Source organism: Phoxinus phoxinus, assembly GCF_949152265.1.
Source record: "Phoxinus phoxinus genome assembly, chromosome: 13".
Lineage (NCBI taxonomy): Eukaryota > Metazoa > Chordata > Actinopteri > Cypriniformes > Leuciscidae > Phoxinus > Phoxinus phoxinus.
Window position 1 is genome coordinate 3,440,933 of NC_136888.1, and position 22,475 is coordinate 3,463,407.

The 22,475-nt window shown below is 43.8% G+C and overlaps 1 protein-coding gene across 2 annotated transcripts; it reads right to left on the reverse strand.

Annotated features, from left to right (window-relative positions):
• Positions 1–731: 731 nt before the first annotated feature.
• On the reverse strand, positions 732–21,409 carry LOC307009386 (glycosylated lysosomal membrane protein-like). 2 transcript variants are annotated; one of them, XM_079633099.1, is made up of 6 exons: positions 21,197–21,409; positions 16,508–16,780; positions 13,483–13,653; positions 13,183–13,401; positions 5,125–5,387; positions 732–3,336 (listed from the first exon to the last, which is right to left on the reverse strand). In XM_079633099.1, the coding sequence occupies exons 1-6, from the start codon at positions 21,287–21,289 to the stop codon at positions 3,183–3,185; spliced, it is 1,173 nt and encodes a 390-aa protein (XP_079489225.1). In that variant the 5' UTR covers positions 21,290–21,409; the 3' UTR covers positions 732–3,182. The 2 variants fall into 2 exon arrangements, with proteins under 2 accessions (XP_079489225.1, XP_079489224.1); XM_079633098.1 differs by lacking the exon at positions 21,197–21,409 and adding an exon at positions 17,570–17,792 and having other exon boundaries at positions 3,041–3,336.
• Between the last annotated feature and the right edge of the window lie 1,066 nt (positions 21,410–22,475).

The window sequence follows — 22,475 nt, forward strand, 5'->3', positions numbered from 1 at the left end:
ACATTTGTCCTGCCTATAACTTCATCTGTGTCTAGAATCTGATGTTTCCGTTTTTATACAATGTTTAAATGTTTATGAATAAATTATGCACAAGATGAGTTTGAGTTGATCCAAAGTTGACCCTAAACCTCCTAAAGTCAGAATCCCTGAGAACCTCCACAGGTTTTGGTCATTTGTTTCTCAAAACAAGGGATGCACCCATATGAAAATTTGGTGACACTTTGCTTAAAGTCCTTATGTATAATGCATTATAGAATTATTTTTAATGCAGTGGTTATTTGTAATGCACCTTATAAAGCATTGTATGGTCTCATGAATATTTGTAACCACAGTTATAAAACACTATAATACTTATCTATTCAATGAACGCACCTTTAGAAAGTAAAATTCATTAAAACACATGACAAACAAACAATCTGCAAATATATACAGTTGAACTTTGGTTACAATTATTTATGAAAAGATATAATGTATTATAATGTTTATAAAAACCTTTATAATGTGTTATTCATAAGGGCTTTAAGTAAAGTGTTACCGAAAAATGTATTATATTCTGTTAGATTGTCCCAAAATGTTAGATCGGAATCAGATATATCTCCACGTCAGAAATATCCGATATATTAGATTCGACCCCGGGTGCCGAATCCCTGCCAGGAGATCAAGTTTTCTATCAGCCTGAGAGTTTGACTGAAAGCCAGAGACGAGTAGGAAGCAGGAGACGACGAAGTGATGATTAAAAGAGCAAAGTTTATTGAATAATCTTAGTTGAACATGTTTCCATTCTCAGAGTTCATCGTCTGAATAGTAAAAATCCATAAAGTGTTATTATACCCAATCAAAAACAATGGACACAACATCGTCCTGCGATGTTAAAATGCTTGAAATAGAGACACTGTCCTATCCGAATCATGAAAACAACAGACCTTGAACACACACAAGCGTCAGACTAAACAACAACAGCAAGCATTGCGAGAGTGAGGAAATAAGTAAGATAATAAGTAGGCCTGATATAAAATATAAAAACAAATTATAAAAAATAAATCCAATGGCAACTATATAAATGACTAATGATTATGAACAAATACAAAATTGAAACAACTCAAATGTATGGTTGTTACAGTAAAACACTTAGATTGTTATTGAAAATCCTTAAACCCTCCATTGCATACGCTGAAGCTAAATGTATATCTATGAAGTGATTATAATTGTTTCTAACATTAAATATAAAATAAAACAACAGAAATGTATGGTTGTTCACTTAAAGTAACACACTGAGGTTGTTGTTGAAGATCCTCCACTGGGTACCTGAAGCTAAAGATTGTAAACAGAGCACTTTGCTACCGTGTTAACTTATCCAAACACATCCTATATGATATAATCAAGTATATATATATATATATATATATTCAAAATTACCGTACAACATACAATTTCACAAAATTGTGAAAGCACAAATGACTTTACTGTGCTAGTCACGGAGATGAAACTCGGTGGATGCGCTTGTAACAACACTATAAAACACAGGCACACAAAGAATTCATAACATTCTCTTATAAAATATCATAATTTTATGTAATATAACAAATGTGTACTGTACAGATTGCACTATATTGTACTTTTTGAAGTGATTCCAATCACATTTCAAGCGATTGAAACCATCATGGGGACCAGATTGCATCTAAAGAGTTGTAGCTGAAGGAAATATTTTTCGTCTTTAATATATTGGCCTAATTTTCTTATTTGGACAATAATGATGATATTAAAAATGAACACATATCGGCCGATACCGATATGGCAGGGCTGTGGATCTAGAGTAGACAGCGAAGGGGGTCAGAGAGTGAGGACAAAAACAACATTTTGTCCATTTTTATTATTGATATTATTATTAACTTGATTACACGGCTCTGTGGAATACTTGATTCTGATTGGTCAGTCGCACCATCTACTGTTGCTACAGTAACAAGCGCAACTTTAATGGGCATCTGATTAATAGATAGACTTATTTCAGTGTTATTAATGTCGTAGTTATTTCAGCAGTTTCCTTCGTACATTCAGTTTAATGACATTAAGTTAAATTTCATTTATCATTCATAATTCATCGGATTCACTGTGTGCATACATTTTAGACACTTACATTATGTGTTCATGCAATAAATGTGCGCCCTTGAATGAGCAGGGTATTATTTCAAATAGCTATAGGACATAAATATAATGTAGAATACCAAATATGAGGCCAATAACCATCCGTGATGTAACAGCTCGAGCCTCAGCAACCGTGTGTATGGAGTGGATGGTGCAAATAAACATCTTGTAATGCTGAAAAATAAGTCTTTGCATTTAGCCTTAGATGCTGTACATTACTTTTACCATCAAAAACGATTAAGTCTATTATAAACTATTATTATGTGTGTGATCAATTATTTTAACGGATAAATGCATGCATATCGCTTGTGTGCTGCGCATTTCACTTTTAAATGCACGATATCTCTTGGAAAGCAAAAACACGTCACATGTTTAAAAATAACCCACGTATATCTTCTCCACAAACAAAGGGAATTGTAATACTGTTTAAAATACTAGTTTTAATTACTTTGTAGATTGTCAGATGTAGACGGATGTGATCATATGCGATATTAAAACTCCTTGCCTGAAGAAGTGGGAAACGCTGTTGGCTGTCGTGTGACAGTAATTTCACTATTACACAAACTCACGTATTTATCACGAGATTGAACAGTTATTCATTAGTCAGCTACTTATTGATGCTTTTCAGTGCCATCTTGAATAACGTGACGCTTCCATAAAGCGTTGTTCCCATAACAGAGATTTAGGCTAAAGCGCTGTTTCTCTGGCATTTTCAAAAACTCATAAAAAAAGGTGGCTTGGCTTGACACACAGATGGTCTAACTTTTACTAAACATTTTAACACTTTTACTGTAGCAATTTTATGGGCCTTACACTTCCTATTTGAGCCAGATGAATTTTTGCACATTTTTGTAAATCTCTTTACATTTGTTCGTGAATCTCAATCTATTTATTTGGAATAATGCAACAATTCGACCCCCATACATTCAGACATCCTCATCCAGTCATCAGTAATGAGCACGTTATCAATCTAACCGTCTATTGGGGGTCAGTAACCTCATCACTGATTGCATTAGGGGCGGGGCTTGTGCCATAACGTCTCAGTCGATTGACTGGTAGCCTGACGAACACATCCTCCTGCAGATACAACTACACACTTCCATTGAAATAACGATTGCCAGTTCAACGACTATGATGATAAAGATGAACAGGAATGATATGACCAGAGGTTCGCCCATGCCCATTACAACAGTCCTGTGGAATAAAACACAGAGAGAGTTCAGACAAACCTTATTTAAACAGACAAAACACATCAAACTGTAAATACTGTGTTCAAAATGAAGTATGGTTTATTAATGTTTTAAAGCTGTTGGTTGTGGTGTTCAAACATTCAGAGTCACTAAATCAGTCATTGGTAATTTGACACTGTCAGAACATTAATCAGTTTGATTGAGCAGAGCCTGTCAGCTGATTCAACCAATCATGTGAGTTTGGGGGCGTGGCTATCTGTTTGACTGACAAGGGGCGTGTTCAGGAAACCTACTTCACTTTTAAACCATTTAAATGTGAGCAGATGTACTTTAGTCTTTTTTTTAGGGGACTGGATTATATCAGTGGGCCTGAATTATATCTCTTTATAGTCAGATAGCCCCTGTCAGTGGTTACGTTAGGTAACCGGAGACGTTCTCCTGGACCTGAGGACAGTGTTTGACACTGTTTAACATTCAGTACTTGTCATTCTTATCTGTCTGCTATTGGTATCACTGGTAATATCCTTCAGTGTAACTTGAAATAACTTAATATCTCTCGGATAGGCAATAATGTGTTTGAATTAACAAATGCAAATCTTGCTCTGTCGGTATCTCCCATGGTGTACCTCAAGGATCAGTTCTTGGTCCACTACTACTATATTTAATTTGTATGCTTCCTCTTGGCCAGATCATCAAACATTATGGTCTTAATTTTCACCTTTATAAATGCTTTACAAGGCATAACTAGTCCTCGTTTTAGATGAGCTCACAAAAATAGTTACCTGACCACTACTAAATGCTTTATAACTACATGAATTAACCACATTTACTTACACTTTCTAAGTGACCTTATGCATCACTGACAACTCCTAAATGATTGGTTTGTAAATAATGCTATACTTCATTTAGAAATGATAAATTGATCATTAATAAAGTATGACAATACAATTATTAAACACATTATAGATATGCTTATAAATCAAGAATAAAGCATGTATAGCTGTATTTATAAACTGCTTATTAATGTCTATTTATGCTTTATAAATTATGAATTAACTGTTTACTAATGCTTAACTAATGATTAATAGGGTGCAGTTATTATAAAGTGTTACCCATATGTTTTTTTTAATTCATCTTTGTTTAAAAGGTATGAGTTTGCAAACTTAAGTACACTTTATTGCAACCATGGTCCTAGGGTCCATGCCCAATTTGGAAACAGTGCCACCTACAGGTCATGAGATCTGAAAATTTGCTATTTTTGCTGATAACTTTTGAACAGTTTGTCAGATATTCATAATTTCCACCATTTTGAATTTCAACATACATTGCGATATCTTTTAAACAATTTGACATATCTTCACAAAATTTGGCCCATTTAACCGCTTGCAGGAAAGTTGTGAAATTTGGCACACTGATAGAGGACAGTCTGAACAGTCACCATAGCAAATGTGGAGTCTCTAAATCCAAAGGTTTTGCGCTCTTGGTATTTGATTTGACCATCATCCTAGGAGGAATGTTCGTCAAATCTTCTGACAATGCCAGAATTTAATCCGAGGTCAAATCTGAACTCAATACTCATTAATCGTCTGTCGGTCAACATGTCAAATCAGCAATCAAAGACTACAGATTTTGATTCAGATTTTTTTCAGATTATAGGACTATTTTAATTTCTAAATTTTGTCTCAGATGACCAAATCGTGGTCAAATTAGACCAGTATGGGTAAAAAAAGTAAATGATGATTTAAAAATAGCTTAATATTTAATGTAAATATTGTGAAAGTGTCTCACTCACCAGCTGATGTATTCGGTGGACTCGTAAAACGGGTCTCCAGTGACCCCAAAGCTGACGTTCAGCCCGTAGCCCGGAGAATCCTCTTTGAAATAGGCCTTGACCAGACCGGATGGAGGGATCTGGCTCACGGACACCAGCTCTGAGTGTCGGCAGGTTGTGGAGTCCTTAAACTCGGGCTCGGGCTTAAGATACGCCGTGGGTTTCCACTGACTGTAACCCCACACACCGCTGCTGTTGATCGGGAACGAGACCCACTGTGACATCTGAGAGAGGACCACAGGACAAACCGGACATGAGCATTTTAATGGAATAGACCTATTGCAGAGTTTATTCTAATTGATTTATCCACGCACATCATTATTTTGTTAAATTAATGTGCATTCGTAATCTTAAATCAGAATAACTTCCCCTCACAGCGACATGCAGTCCTGCATGAACTCATATTTATTTGAATAACTTAAAATAAAATTATGCCTGACACCTGCATGAACACTTTTCAAATGCTATTGAGCTTTAAATGATGGTATATTTTGTGTATGAGCATACAGTAAGTGAAAACAGTGATATTTACAATGTAGGTGAGTAATGACAATGCTGCACTGAGAGGACTACTGGTATATCGGTAACTGGAAAACTGTTACACGGTGCAAACCGGACAAACACTGACGAACTTGTGTCAAGGTGACGAACTTAAATACACAAAAATAATCAATAATGGTGATTAACTAAATGATGAACAGCTGTGATGAATGAATGTCCATGGTTACTGACGAGTGGCAGGCAATGAGAACCAATGAAACTTATGACTGAAGACAAAAGCCGCGTTTCCACCGAAATTACCCGGAACAATTTGTCCCAGGAAGTTTTTTTGCCCCAGACCGCTTGCTCTCTGCGTTTACACCGCGGTCTAAAGTACCAGGAAGATTATAAACTGCGCGCGACCGCTCCTCCCAGTCTGCGACGGACATCAGTTTTGAATGCCACATTGATAATAAGTATGGAGGAGATTCAAACTGTGCTGCAGTTGTTTGTGATGTATTGGTTTACTAACGAGGTAATTAACAAAACGGCAGAAAAGAGACGAGCACTGATACTAAAGCGTGTTCAGAAAGCTCGTAATGCTAGATATAAAATTAGACGATGCGGACATTGACCGTGAGACGGCTGGGACGAACGCGCAGAAAATGTCCTCTTCCACAAATACGCTTAATAAAGCCTGAACCTCGTCATCGGTCCAGCGGTGGGTTTTAAATTTTTTTTTAATTCCAATAGATTTTTTAAAAATGGCGGTTAAAATAGAATGCTGTGTGGAGTCATCCAATCAAAATGCGGCGTGAACAATCAGCATGTTCAGCGCACAAGCCCCGCCCCCGAAAGTTCCTGAACTTTGAAAAAGCACTACCTCACCAGCAGGGACTTTCGGAGGGGGAAATATTTACCCGGAACTTCATAATTCCTGCGGTGTAAACACACCGAGTACCAGCCCAAAGTTCCTAGTTCCTGGGGAAAGTTCCTGCGGTGGAAACGCGGCTAAACAAACTAAAAGTCCATGAAAGTGAAACTAACTGAACATAAGTGTGACAGAACGCCCCCCTTTACGAAGGCCCGAACTTGCGCCGTAATCAAACAGACAGGAGACGAGGACGGGGGTTTTGGGGGAGTAGGCGAAGGGCTGGTGAAGATGAGTGGGCGAAGGTCTGGCACAAACAGGCAGAGGCTCCATGGAGGAAAAGCTGGTAGGAGCATCGATGGATGGGAGGGAAGAGGGGAGACGGGAGAAGGGATCGGAAGGTGAAGACCCAGAGCTCACCAGTGCCGACAGCCCAGGGTGGAGTCGAGGGAGAGAGGAGCCAAAATGGTGTTTTGGCTGACGACAGCTGGGGGACGACCCCAGGAGACGAGGCTGATGGATCCCCAGGTGCAGACGGAGGCCCGGTGGAGCTGAGCGGCATCGCTGGTGCTGCAGACCTAGGCGATGGCGCAGCGACAAGCATTGGAGGCAGAGACAGAGTCCCTGAGGGCTGAGGCGGAGCCGGTGTGACAGAGGACAGAGGTGACGCCGAAGGGAAGGAGGAACCCGCTGCAGCCGTAGGGGTGGAGGGACGGAGCACAGCAGACCCCGTAAGTCCGAGGCGGAATTGGAGTGACGGCTGACTAATGCTGCGTTCACACCAAACGCGAATAGAGCGTCTGCCGCGAGTGATTTCAATGTTAAGTCAATGTAAAGACGCGTTTACGTGCGTCTGGAGGTCCTATTGCGCGAATGAGGCATTTAGCGCAGCACGGTAGACACGAATTCGCCTCATTCGCACGTCCAGTTCGCTCGAATGACGCGAATTGAGCGTCTGACGCGGTACATGCGAGTGGTGCTTTGTGCATTCACGCGTTTGACGCAAATTCACTTCTGATGCCCGAGTTGAAAAATTTTCACTTTGCCGTCAATTCGCACCACGTTAACCAATCAGGAGCCTGTTTGCTGTTGTCACGTGGTGAAGTGACGTGATAAACGGGGGCAGGCCCACTTTTCAGTTTATAATGTCATTTTAAATGTTTGGCCTCAATAAATGATTTTGTAATACGACTAAATGTCTGCATGAAAGAAGGAATGACATTGTTCAGCTATATGTTAAAGGCCATGTTGCAGGTTAACCACCACTGTCGATTAATGGGTACATAAATCAGTCAAGATATGTATATCATTTTTAAAATGTCTCAAAAATGGTCTTAAATACCAGTTTTTTTACACTTTTTGGTATTAACAGGGTTTTTTTTACGCAATTCGGTGATGACGTCACGTTGGGAAGAATGGGAGGAAAGGTAGCCGTCAAAGCCAATGAAATGCATGGTCCGAGGAGAATGAGTGGAGAGTTGGTGAAGTGTCCTGGTGAGTTGCTATCATTTAGCAACGCAGCAATGAGATAAGGACACATATTTTTTTTACTGTCATTGAATAGCACAGAGTGAAAAATCAACGTTTTCTTTATAGTGAAATATAAAGACGTTAGTTCAGATAAGTACCGGTAACCTTTGTCATAGTACTGGTAATCTTTGTCTTTGTCATCTATAAATAGAAGGCTTCATGCTAGCTATATGGGCGTTTCTAAGCGTTTCTCTTCCTCTGGTGAAAATGTTGTTGCAAACGTAGCCGCCGCGTGTCTGTCGCGGTGTTTGGCAGGTGCTTGTGCGGGCGGTGCCGTCCCGTGGAAACTGCGTTGGAAAGCTTGTGCTGTAGGGCAGTGAGTGTGTTTTAGTCGCTGGTCGAGGAGCTCACCCCGCGTCCAGATGTGACTGAATGCTGAATGCATGCTGCCTGAATCCGTTTGTGCTGAAGATAGCATACACACATTTCAGGCAGGATCATGGTCCCCTTCAAGCCAGCACGCACGAGTATGTTGTTTATTTACTTTTTTCACTAAGTCTTTGTCACGGAACACACACAGGAGAGAGAGATCCAAATGCAATATTTATTAGGGGAATCCGTACTCACGATCAGTCCAGGCAGGGGTCAAATACCATGAAATCAATCCAAAGACACAAGACATGAACAGTAACAGGAACGGAAGTGTGGGGACATTAAACAAGGACTCCGTGACAAACACTGAAACAGACAGGGTATATATACACAAGTGCAAACAAGGTGACGAGAAACAGCTGAAGGAAATGAACAATCAGTGACAGACAGGATTATGGGAAATGTAGTGAAAATGCCTAGACACCGTGAAAACTGAGACCTCTAATGTTAAACCCAGGGAACCACCAGACACTGTGACATAACCTCCCCTCTACGGAGCGGCTACCAGACGCTCCAAGACCACAAGAAACAAACAAAACAAGAGTCCAGGCGGGAGGTGGAAAGGTGGAGGATCAGGGGGTGGGATGGGGGGCCAGGTCCATGGAGGGGAACAGGAACAAGGGGGAACGGCTTAAGCGACGGCCAGGGCGAAACAGACAATCCATCGGGCGGCCAGGGCGGTGAAGACCCCTCGGGCGGCCACGGCGGTGAAGACCCCTCGGGCGGCCACGGCGGTGAAGACCCCTCGGGCGACCATGGCGGAGAAGACCCCTCGGGCGGCCACGGCGGAGATGACCAGGGTGAAGACGAGCAATCGGGCGGCCATGGCGGAGGCGACCAGGGTGAAGCCGACCACTCGGGCGGCCATGGCGGTGAAGACCAAGGCGGAACAGAGACAGACCCTGTCTCAGGAACAGTCACAGACACCACCGGCTCAGGAACTGGAACAGACACCACCGGCTCAGGAACTGCAACAGACACCACCGGCTCAGGAACTGCAACAGACACCACCGGCTCAGGAACTGCAACAGACACCACCGGCTCAGGAACTGCAACAGACACCACCGGCTCAGGAACTGTAACAGACACCACCGGCTCAGGAACTGCAACAGACACCACCGGCTCAGGAACTGCAACAGACACCACCGGCTCAGGAACTGCAACAGACACCACCGGCTCAGGAACTGCAACAGACACCACCGGCTCAGGAACTGCAACAGACACCACCGGCTCAGGAACTGCAACAGACACCACCGGCTCAGGAACTGCAACAGACACCACCGGCTCAGGACCTGCAACAGACACCACCGGCTCAGGAACTGCAACCGGCACCGGCTCAGGAACAGACACGGGCACCGGCTCAGGAACAGACACGGGCACCGGCTCAGGAACAGACACGGGCACCGGCTCAGGAACAGACACGGGCACCGGCTCAGGAACAGACACGGGCACCGGTTTAGGAACAGACACGGGCACCGGCTCAGGAACAGACACGGGCACCGGCTCAGGAACAGACACGGGCACCGGCTCAGGAACAGACACGGGCACCGGCTCAGGAACAGACACGGGCACCGGCTCAGGAACAGACACGGGCACCGGCTCAGGAACAGACACGGGCACCGGCTCAGGAACAGACACGGGCACCGGCTCAGGAACAGACACGGGCACCGGCTCAGGAACAGGCACGGGCACCGGCTCAGGAACAGGCTCGGCAGGCTTGACGTGAAGCTCAGGCTCGGCGGGCGTGACGTGATGCTGGATCGGGGCCGGCAGGGCGAGCAGCTCGGGCGGGGCCGGCAGAGCAGCATGCCTAACCGGCGCGTCAGGGATGGCAGTCACCTCTGGGATGGTCTCTGGGTTAGGAACCACCGGACGGTCCGTTGAAGAGGCCTTTCTCCTTCTCCTCTTCCGTCTCCGGACCACCGAAATCGGAACCACCAGACCCGACTCAGGAACAGCAGACACTGGCTCCGGCTCTGGAACAGCAGACACTGGCTCCGGCTCTGGAACAGCAGAGACTGAAGGTCTAAGGGGCGTTTCCAGGATCCGAGCTAAACGCTCTAAATAGCCGATCAGTGACCCGGCCATGAGAATGGGCATCTCCCGATCTGTCTCCGACTGGGCAGACGTGGCTTGAACCATCTCTGGCTGGGCAGACGTGACGTGCTTCCTCCTTCTCCGCCTACGATGGCAAGACGGTAGCGTCGAGCCCACCGCCTCAGGGGAAGTTCCACTCACCGGCTCAGGTGTGTCGGTCATCTTCTCAGGAGACCCAGACGTGACTGCTGTATCCCACTGACTCCGATGCTCAAGGTATCTGGTAAAACCCCAAAAGTCCAAGACTTCCAGACCCTTCATTTCCCACTCCGGCAATGGGTCATCAAGACAGGTATTAAAAATTCCTTTTAATGCTGCCTCATTATATCCCATTCCCCTCGAGAGCGTCCAAAATGACTGAGCTATGCAACCCACCGGCAGGCCCTGCTGACGAAAGCTCATCAAATTTTGGACACGCCCCATACTCTCTTTCTCCGTGGTAGGAGGGAGGATACGGTACCCCATAATGCTGGATCTCTAGGTGACGGAGTCCTTCTGTCACGGAACACACACAGGAGAGAGAGATCCAAATGTAATATTTATTAGGGGAATCCGTACTCACGATCAGTCCAGGCAGGGGTCAAATACCATGAAATCAATCCAAAGACACAAGACATGAACAGTAACAGGAACGGAAGTGTGGGGACATTAAACAAGGACTCCGTGACAAACACTGAAACAGACAGGGTATATATACACAAGTGCAAACAAGGTGACGAGAAACAGCTGAAGGAAATGAACAATCAGTGACAGACAGGATTATGGGAAATGTAGTGAAAATGCCTAGACACCGTGAAAACTGAGACCTCTAATGTTAAACCCAGGGACCACCAGACACTGTGACAGTCTTATGAACCAACTTAAACAATTATAGGTGACTATAGATGTGTTGTATAGCCAATGATCATGTTCTATAATCTGAATACTCTCGTCTACTACTCGTCTCTCTAGTCACTCTCAACGCTCTCCAGGCGGGCTTTGGTAAACTCTCTCCCCAAGGTGACGTCATGCAATGCATTGTGGCGGAAAGGAGAATCGTTGCCGCTGTAAGATAGCACCTACTTTTTCGTATTATATTCCGTTTTGTGATACCCAACAACATAAAATACAATGGATAACAGTTTAAATGTTCATTACCAACAAGCAAATTGCACAAATTCGTTGAAAAATTTAACCTGCAACACGGCCTTTAACTATAAATGTGACACTGAACACTTGCAGTCATACATTTCTGAATGAGATGAAGAAAAACTCACATAATTAAAGAAGTTGTTTGACAAACGTTATAACGAGTCATTCATGTATTTTAACTTATATGTTTCATATAATAGAACCGAAGCTATAGATTGTGCGTCAGATTAATTTTTTAAATAGGCGCTATCTTTATAAATATACCACAGATTTGAGCTTTAAACAACTATATTCTCGACTGAACAACTCTTAAAACTACATTTCGTGACACAATCACAGTAGTATTTTTAAATTTCGCGGCCTTTCTTGCAAACAGACCACCGCCTAGCACTTGCCCCTCCCACAAGTAGCGGATTTCGCCTCGGACGCGCGTCAATTTTGCTTCAAACGCTTGCTTTTTACATTCAAATGCATTCAAAATGTTCAAGCGTCAAACTAGACGCGAATTTGACGCTCTATTCGCATTTGGTGTGAACGCAGCATAAGGGGGAGCCGATGGGACGAGGGAACCTGGTGGAGCCGCAAGGCTGAGTGTCTCCGGTGGAGCCGAAGGTGGGAGGAAGCAAGGCGGAGCTGACAGGTCGACGAGCCGAGATGGAGCGATGGAATCAGAGGCTGGAGCCGCAGGATCGTCTCGCACAGACGCTGCTGGTGGCTGTACGACCTGCGGCTCGACGTCACAGCAGGGCATCCCCGGAGGAAGCGAAGGGCTGCAGGCTTCAAGGATTTTCCCCTCATATTTATTTTCCCTATTTATTTTTAGTGCCGAGAGAATATGCACATTTAGTAACCATGCACACTTTTTTTCCACTAGATCTCAGTTTTATTTTTATTTTTTTAATAATTGATTTCTTGTTTTGTAAATAAACCGGTTTAATGTTTGAAGAATTTGTTGTTTGCATCTTTTAAGTTGCTGTATATGTCCTAGCCGTAACAAGTATTATATTTGATAAATCAGGCTTTTATGGCTCATATAGTACGATTACAGTGAGAATATGGAGGAAAAACTATTTTATTCAGAAGCCAAAACTGCCAAAAAAAAAGTGTTGCAGATGCTGATATTGAATTCAGATCACTTTAAATGAAAAATCAATTAGATCTTTATAACAGCACAGAAAATTGTCACATAAAATGCATATCTACCAATAATGTCTTAGTAAGATATCTCAATGCTTAGTTTTATGTAGATTTCAAACATACAATGCAATACAATGATGATTGACAGATTAAAAAATAAGTGTTCATCAAAAGCTTGAAAAGGCCAGTAAGTGTTCATCTTGAAATATTACTGACAGTAACTAAAGTTATTCTTAGGTTTACTTTATAAAAATCAGTCTAAACTCTCAATCAGGTGACAAAAGGTATGTATTAGATTGAGAGTAACAAGCTTATCAGCAAAGTTTTGATCATTTAGAGGCCTTAGAAATGTGTGTATCAAATATGATACAGCCAAAAATCAGAGACAATGCCGTTTGTACCTTCATAATGATAGAGTGTGTGTACAGATCTATGGAGCTGCAGACGTCGACTCTCTCCTGGAATCCAGAGTTGCCGACCGACTGAAGCTCAAGCTTGAATCTGGAGTTGTTCCCTCGTGGCTTCACACCGTCCAGCCAAATGCGGAGCTGCGAGGAGTTCGCATTATGAAGGAGACTCGGCCAGGCTTTATCATGACCCGCTGACCCAAACGCTGAGAACTGACATCAGAGATCAGACACACATGAGTAAACTGTACATCTGCACAGAACCTGACGTTTATTAGCTGCAGTTCTCCTTACTTTCAGACAGAAGGAGCCTCGGGCGAAACTCTCCGTGTTCTCACGGCCGCATAACGTCACCATGTTATCCCACTGGGTAACCTTCAGGTCGGACCAGGTGAAGTTCTGGAGCTCGTAAGGAGGGTAAAAAGTGGATTCTGCCTTCGTCTGTGGGTCATTGTACTCCCACAGCTGAGACACAAACACACATCAGTGGTCATTTTTTACCTTTTTATTTTTGTTCTTTAATGTTAACCATATCCCTATATTGTTTTCAAAAACTAATCACACAAATTTTGTAAAATTTGATTATTTTAATAGTATTCCTTATATAATAGTTTATAAATAATCATTATAAATAATTATAATAGCTTATATATCTATCCATCCACATTTAATGGCATCAATGTCCCAGAAACACAATGGCAAGGTTAGATTAGGCTTGTAACAGACAGAGGTGTAAAGTCCAGGGGTCAGAAAGTAAAAGTCTTGCCATATATTCCAGAGAATGTCTAATATGAGGAGAACTGCCACTCTCAGTAAACTTCCGGCTTCTGAAGTGGTTGCAGTTTCACTCTGGCTCCATATGAGGGCGCTCACAGGACGCGTGCAGAATGAATGGAGGTCTATGGAGCTATACCCTTCAAAATCCACTTTTCTCAGGATAATAATTTAAAAATAATTTTTTGTCTAGTAATTTGAATGTTGTATTCGAAAGGAGATGCAAAGAAATTACACATTGCTGGGTGTTAGATTTTTTAGAGTCACTTATTTGCTTTAAAAAGTATTTTAAAATGTCAAAGACGTCATACACATCGTACGAGCAGAGATCGATCCTACTTTACGGCAATCCTTCAGTCACTTTGGTGCTTTCGGGCTCTGCACTTTCTTTTCTCTCGAGGCATCGACAACACAGCGGACACAGGTAAACACACAACACAGCGGACACAGGTAAACACACAACACAGCGGACACAGGTAAACACACAACACAGCGGACCGGACACAGGTAAACACACAACACAGCGGACCGGACACAGGTAAACACACAACACAGCGGACCGGACACAGGTAAACACACAACACAGCGGACACAGGTAAACACACAACACAGCGGACACAGGTAAACACACAACACAGCGGACACAGGTAAACACACAACACAGCGGACACAGGTACACACGACACAGCGGACACAGGTAAACACACAACACAGCGGACACAGGTAAACACACGACACAGCGGACACAGGTAAACACACGACACAGCGGACACAGGTAAACACACAACACAGCGGACACAGGTAAACGCACAACACAGCAGACACAGGTAAACGCACAACACAGCAGACACAGGTAAACACACAACACAGCGGACACAGGTAAACACACAACACAGCGGACACAGGTAAACACACAACACAGCGGACACAGGTAAACACACAACACAGCGGACACAGGTAAACACACAACACAGCGGACACAGGTAAACACACAACACAGCGGACACAGGTAAACACACAACACAGCGGACACAGGTAAACACACAACACAGCGGACACAGGTAAACACACAACACAGCAGACACAGGTAAACGAATTAGCCACCTCGTAAAATTCGTACGAATTGCCGTGAGATCGGGTTGGGTAAACACACAACACAGCGGACACAGGTAAACACAACACAGCTGACACAGGTAAACACACAACACAGCAGACACAGGTAAACACACAACACAGCTGACACAGGTAAACACACAATACAGCGGACACAGGTAAACACACAACACAGCAGACACAGGTAAACACACAACACAGCGGACACAGGTAAACACACAACACAGCGGACACAGGTAAACACACAACACAGCAGACACAGGTAAACACACAACACAGCGGACACAGGTAAACACACAACACAGCTGACACAGGTAAACACACAATACAGCTGACACAGGTAAACACACAACACAGCTGACACAGGTAAACACACAACACAGCTGACACAGGTAAACACACAACACAGCAGACACAGGTAAACACACAACACAGCTGACACAGGTAAACACACAACACAGCTGACACAGGTAAACACACAACACAGCAGACACAGGTAAACACACAACACAGCGGACACAGGTAAACACACAACACAGCTGACACAGGTAAACACACAACACAGCGGACACAGGTAAACACACAACACAGCAGACACAGGTAAACACACAACACAGCGGACACAGGTAAACACACAACACAGCGGACACAGGTAAACACACAACACAACTGACACAGGTAAACACACATGCTAGAAGAGTTATTGCTAGAAGACATTCTGGTCCCGCTTCGGATGCCACGATGCCATCAAGCGGTATCTCTGGTCGTAATCAGTCCTTCACTGACCAATCAGCGTTCATTAGCAGAATGCTAGCGTGTTATGGGCAACAACAACTCAACCTGTAAGAAATCGAAAGGACATAAGTACTCGTTCATTCAATTTTCGACCTATAACCCATGTTGAACTTGCAAAACCTACAATCAAATCTGAGATTTCTCAGCGGCAATCGGGTGAAAGAGACAAAATTAGCCGTCTAGCTCCATAGACTCCTATTCATTTTGCACTCGGGCGATCGCCCCCCAGTGGAACTCTGGTGGAACTACAACCAAAATTCGGTACAATAGGACTTAATAGGGAGTGGGCAGGCTCTCCGTAGACAGGCTCTGGTTTATTATAACCATGAACTCAGCCAACTGATCTTCTGGCTGAAGAACTGTGCTAATTAGCAAATCCAGGTGATTGGAACAAAATACTGAGGAGGACTTTTACTTTCTGAACCTAGACTTTACACCTCTGTAACAGACAATTTAGTGCAGGGGTGCCCAATCCTGCTCCTGCCGATCGACTGTCCTGCACAGTTAATCTCCAACCCAAATCAAACACACCTGGCTTTCCGCAGTCAGTGAAAATACACACATTGACTTTAATGGAAACCTATTGACTCCGCAGCCGTTCCGCAGTTGGTGGAAATTGGGGGTGAGCTGCACTCACTCTAAGCAACACTTGTGCTCTGCTGTAGACCACGCTACTCTCCGGCATCACCCGCAGGCTGCCTGAAGAACTGCGGCTGATGAACTCAGGCCAGTCCACCTGCAGTGTAGACCATGGGCTGTTTGTGTGGACCAGAAGCAGCGCTGGAGCTCCATGATTACTCAGAATGAAGTGAAGCGAGTCATTGAGCCCCTTTCCCAGCACATGAACCAGACCGACATCAGGAGGAAGAATGGACGGAGGCTTCAGTCCTGGGTTCAGCTCGATAGACACCTGAGAACATGAGACCACGTTATATCAGACTGACCACAAACAACCCTGTATGTCAGATTCGTTTTTATTGTACTGAACAATATGTTTGTGAGTTAGGCTGATTTAAATTTCAAAAAGGTAAAATCCAAGGTAAAATTTCATATACCAAAAAATGTACATTAAATATATATGAAATTAAATGTATCAGTTTTTGTGGCGGGACAAGTGAAAATGGAAGATAACTGATCTGGCCTGAATCCACCAACAGAAAAGCTTTATTAGTTTTCAAGGTCATTTATAGATTGACAAACGTCTATAATGCTGTGTCACAGTTGTGTTCTGTTTAGTTTGTTTTCATTTGGACTTGTCTGCCTGTCATCACATAACAATAATAAGTTTAATTTATATAGTGCCTTTCCCAAGGTCAAGGACGCTTCACAATAACAATAAAGAACAAACCAAACAATCAGTTCACACCTAAATGGACATTTACCCAGTCCAAGAAATGAGCGATTGCTGTTGCATATCACATTACATTTGGAATACAAACAAAAACAAAAAACAACACTATTTATAGACAGCATGGAAGGTGGGCAGTTGAAGATGCAAAAGACTTATGGTACCCAAGTTAACATTATGACTGTAATACAGAGTTATGAAAAATATTTCAGAAAACGTGTCATGACTGATAATACTGTTTAAACAAATGGGTTTTGAGTTTAGACTTAAAATCATGCAGCTTGGTTGTTGTCCTAAGAGCCAGGGGAAGAGAGTGCCATAGCTTAAGGGCTATAACGGAAAAAGACCTACCACCCATAGATGAAAGACGAAATCTCGGCTCACAGAGGAGTTCACAGCCAGAAGATCGGAGTGTTCGAGGGGGAATATAAGGAGAAAGTAAGTCAGAGAGATAGGAAGGAGCAAGACCATTGAGTGACTTAAAGGTAAGCAGAATAATTTTGTAAGTAATAGCCTACAGCAGGGATGGGCAACTTCGGTCCAGGAGGGCCACTGTCCTGCAGTGTTTAGCTTCAGCACTGATATCAACTCACCTGCCTGTATCTATCTAGTAATCCTGAAAACATTAATTGCCTTGTTCAGGTGTGTTTAATTAGAGTTGGAGCTAAACTCTGCAGGACAGTGGCCCTCCAGGACCGGAGTTGCCTATCCCTGGCCTACTGGATAACATAGGTAGCCAGTGGAGTTTGAACAGAATTGGAGTGATATGAGCAGATTCTTTAGTGTAAGTTAGTAATCTTGCGGCAGAGTTTTGAATATATTGCAAACGTGAGATAGCTGGATTGCTGGAAGTCCAGAAAAAAGAACATCACAGTAGTCGAGGCGAGATGTGATGAACGCATGTACCCAGCGTCTTTTGGGCTGACATAGGGCCGGAGTTTGGCAATACAGCGGAGTTGAAAAAATTAAGCTTTACAGAGTGGACTAATATAAGCGTCAAAGGTCAGTGAAGGATCAAGAGTGATACCCAAGCTTTTGACCGTGGCAGATGGAATAATTGAGGTAGCTTCAAGGTCAAGTCTGAGAGTATTAGTTATATTTTTTGTTAGAGATGGTAGACCAGTAATTAAGATTTTTGTTTTGGTCAGATTCAAACTGAGAAAATTGCAGTTGAGCCAGGTCTTTAATTCATTAATACATGATGATAGTGATGTAGTCTGGTGAATAGAATCCGGTCGGCAAGCAGCGTCGGCATAACAGTGGTATTGAAAACCATGGCGGCAAATAATTTGTCCGATAGGTAAAATGTAGATAATAAATAGTAACATAGGGACATGTCACGCGTCATCTTCACTGTCATTATGAGTTCAGCTGTATCACCTGTGTGTGTTCTGTTAATTAGTGTCATCTGTGTTTGTATGTAAGTCTGTTCAGTCAGTCTTTGTCCGATCTCCGTTGTATTTAGTGTGTATTGCTACCTGTTCTGCTGTCCTGTATTTAATTACCATTAAACCCTTGTGTTGGAAATATATCCTCGTTTCCGTCTGTCTTCCTGCAACCACCCGTGACAGAAGATCGGACCAGCCCAAATGGACGACAGGGCTATATTTGTTGCTATTGCTCAAGAGACCACGGAATTATTTTCCTTCACAGAGAAGTTTGTTCGTCGAGCCGTCACTAGCACCCTCGATGACAAAATCCTCAAGCTGCTTTTCTGGATCGGGGCCAACTTCCACCGGGCCGCCAGTGAGCGTCGCGTCCCGATGAAGAAAACAACCACCATCACCAGCAGCCTCCGAGACCACCCTTCCAGGGCCTCGTCCCACCAAGACCACCCTTCCAGGGCCTCGTCCCGCCGAGACCATCCTTCCAGGGCCTCGTCCCGCCGAGACCATCCTTCCAGGGTCTCGTCCTGCCGAGACCACCCTTCCAGGACCTCGTCCCACCAAGACCATCCTTCCAGGGCCTCGTCCCGCCGAGACCACCCTTCCAGGGCCTCGTCCCGCCGAGACCATCCTTCCAGGGCCTCGTCCCGCCGAGACCATCCTTCCAGGGTCTCGTCCTGCCGAGACCACCCTTCCAGGACCTCGTCCCACCAAGACCATCCTTCCAGGGCCTCGTCCCGCCGAGACCACCCTTCCAGGGTCTCGTCCCGCCGAGACCACCCAAATCCTTGTCTCCGGCCAAGATGGCCACCACCACGTCAAAGCCTGTCCCAAGACCTGTTCCTGTTCCTGGACCTGTTCCTGCTCCTAGAACTGTTTCTGTTCCTGAATTCCCACCCAACCTCCCTCTCCTGCCATCTCTTATCATCCAGAGTTCAGCTGCATTACCTGTGTTCTGTTAATCAGTGTCATCTGTGTTTGTATGTAAGTCTGTTCAGTCAGTCTTTGTCTGATCTCCGTTGTATTTATTGTGTATTGCTACCTGTTCTGCTGTCCTGTATTTAATTACCATTAAACCATTGTGTTGGAAATATATCCCCGTTTCCGTCTGTCTTCCTGCAACCACCCGTGACAGAAGATCGAACCAGCCCAATTGGTCGACAGGGCTATATTTGCTGCTATTGCTCAAGAGAACACAGTATAATTTTCCTTCACGGAGAAGTTTGTTTGTCGAGCCGTCACTAGCACCCTCGATGACGAAATCCTCAAGCAGCTTTTCTGGATCGGGGCCAATTTCCACCAGGCCACCGGTGAGCGTCGCGTACCGATCCAGAAAACAACCACCATCACCAGCAGCCGCCGAGACCACCCTTCCAGGGCCTCGTCCCGCCGAGACCACCCTTCCAGGGCCTCGTCCCGCCGAGACCACCCTTCCAGGGCCTCGTCCCGCCGAGACCACCCTTCCAGGGCCTCGTCCCGCCGAGACCACCCTTACAGGGTCTCATCTCGCCTAGCCACCCGAGCCCTCGTCTCCGGCCAAGATGGCCGCCGCCGCCACGCCTGAGCCCTCGTCTCCAACCAAGATAGGCGTTGTATTCCTAGAGGTAGATGTGTATCAGCTGAGAGTCACTGATGCGAGCTTGACTAACGTGACCTGCCAGAACTCACGCTATGCTTAATTTGCGAAATTGAAGAAATTTAAATTGTCTCTCTCAACTGCAGGCCTAGGTCTATATGATTATTTTAAAACATTTAATCTATTCAATTTTGGAAGGTTTTTGTTTGTGGTGTTAAACCCAATATCATGGCGACTGACATCGGACAGTTAATATTTGATATCTTTATGTTTAGACAGTGTCGCAAGGGTGTCTACGTTCAATAACTTCTGTCGTCTGCAAAGATTTGTTTCCTGTTCAGACTTGGTGGTATTCCACGCCAAATATATACATTCCCCATTCTGTTCACAAGCTGCTGAGGCAGACATAAATGTATGAAGCTCTGGCCAGAGGTTTGAAAGTGTGTGAGATAATGAGATATGGTGTTTGGTGAGACACCAAAGACAAATAAATCATTACAATCAAAGCAGCTGTATCTAAATGTATTAAGTGGGCCCACAGGGCAGAATATGCCCAATCAAATAATTCAGTTGAATTGGATAAATGTTGAAAATAAATTTGAAATTGATACAAATCATCCACGAGGCGAATAAATAGTGAGAATACAAATCAGAGGATAAAACCTAAAGAAGATTACAGTTCAAGTCATTGTTTCAATGTCATGCTGATGGTTCCTGGGGACTATTGTAGGTCCAGCTAATCTTACTTAATTGTAAAACTGAACGAAACCATACCACCAAACTGAATGTTGTAAATCACCAACAATAAGACATTTTTTACCGTTCAACCGCTTTTACTGCCAGAATGATCCTGAAAGAACTCCGTCTCTAACCGATTGCACATGTTTAAACATGTTCTGAGATTCCCTCTGGACACGCAGCTTTGCGAGTGTTGCAGCTTTTTAAAAGTTATTTGTTGTTGTTGTTACACTGGTATGAAAGTTTGCTTCATTGTTCTGTATTATGATTTATTCTTACCTCCCGTCGAATATAATCTGCCAAGTATAGATACATAGCAAGATTAAACACAGCCATCAGCACTCCTTTTACAATTATCTCTCTGCACGTCATATTTTAAAAACTGAATGCAGAAACATACGGAAAAACTAACAATTCTGCTGTTGCTGTTTCAGATAAGACCACCTCTTCTTCTTTTTCTTCTACTTCTTCTTCTTCTTCTTCTTCTTCTATGGATTTATTGGTGGGTTGCAAATGAACTGAAAAGGTGCATACTGCCACCTACTGTGCTGTGTGTGTGACGAAGATGGACTAGGCCTATATGGAAGATTTTCTATATTCTGTTTTTCAGACTATTTCCTTTTTAACGTCATTAAAGCCATTATTGTTTTACCGGTTCGGGGGCAAGCCTCCCCGGAAGAAGATTTTGTGCATTTAAATGGTAAATTAATCAAACTGGTGCAGTTTGAGAGTTCAAAATTTAGAGATTGAACCCATATTCAGTGAACACAGTACAACAGTAATATTGTAAAACAAATGCACTGAAAAATAAAGGAAACTTTCAAAATTAGTTTTGTCCTAATTTCTATACTTGAAAGAAATAAACATGTGATCTTTTATTTTGACAGAAACTGCATCGAGCTTTTATTTTAGGTGGAAAACATGTATACAAATGCATCCCATTACAATTTTAATGATCGTCAACTATGCAGAAAATGCAGAAATAATGCGTAACTGGGTAATGGGTTCCTACACTCTACACTCACGGGACTAGTTTAACATGGAAAGGTGGGGTAAAGTAAGTATTACCAGAGCTTCTCTGTGATAGTAGTCCTGTCCGAATGTGCATCTCAGTAATCATCACGGACAATGTCAGTAAAGATTATGGCGACTTTTAAGGCCCACCCCCTTACCTGAGGGCATATAACGCCTGCAAGCGCTACTGTTCTCCAGTTGAAATTCGCTTCTCGCGATCTCTGCACTTACACAGTTCGGTTGGATTTATGCTGCTCAACATACGTGTCTGCAGGAGGACAAATCGCCAGATCAGCCTCCGCCAGGCGTGACAGTTGTTTTTCCACTAAGGTTTGCTGTGTTTGCTTATGAGCCGCCCACGCTCTCGCATCTTCTCACCTGTTTCCCTTTCCATGGCTGCCCGCCAAGGATTTTACGGAGGTTTTACCGGTATGTCGCTCTCTAAATCTGCTGCTTCTTCCAGGGACAGCCTATCACGGGCCTGCCCGGCCGCGCGTGGTGCGCTGATTGCCACAAAGGACCTTCACCCATTCTGCGTGGTCTG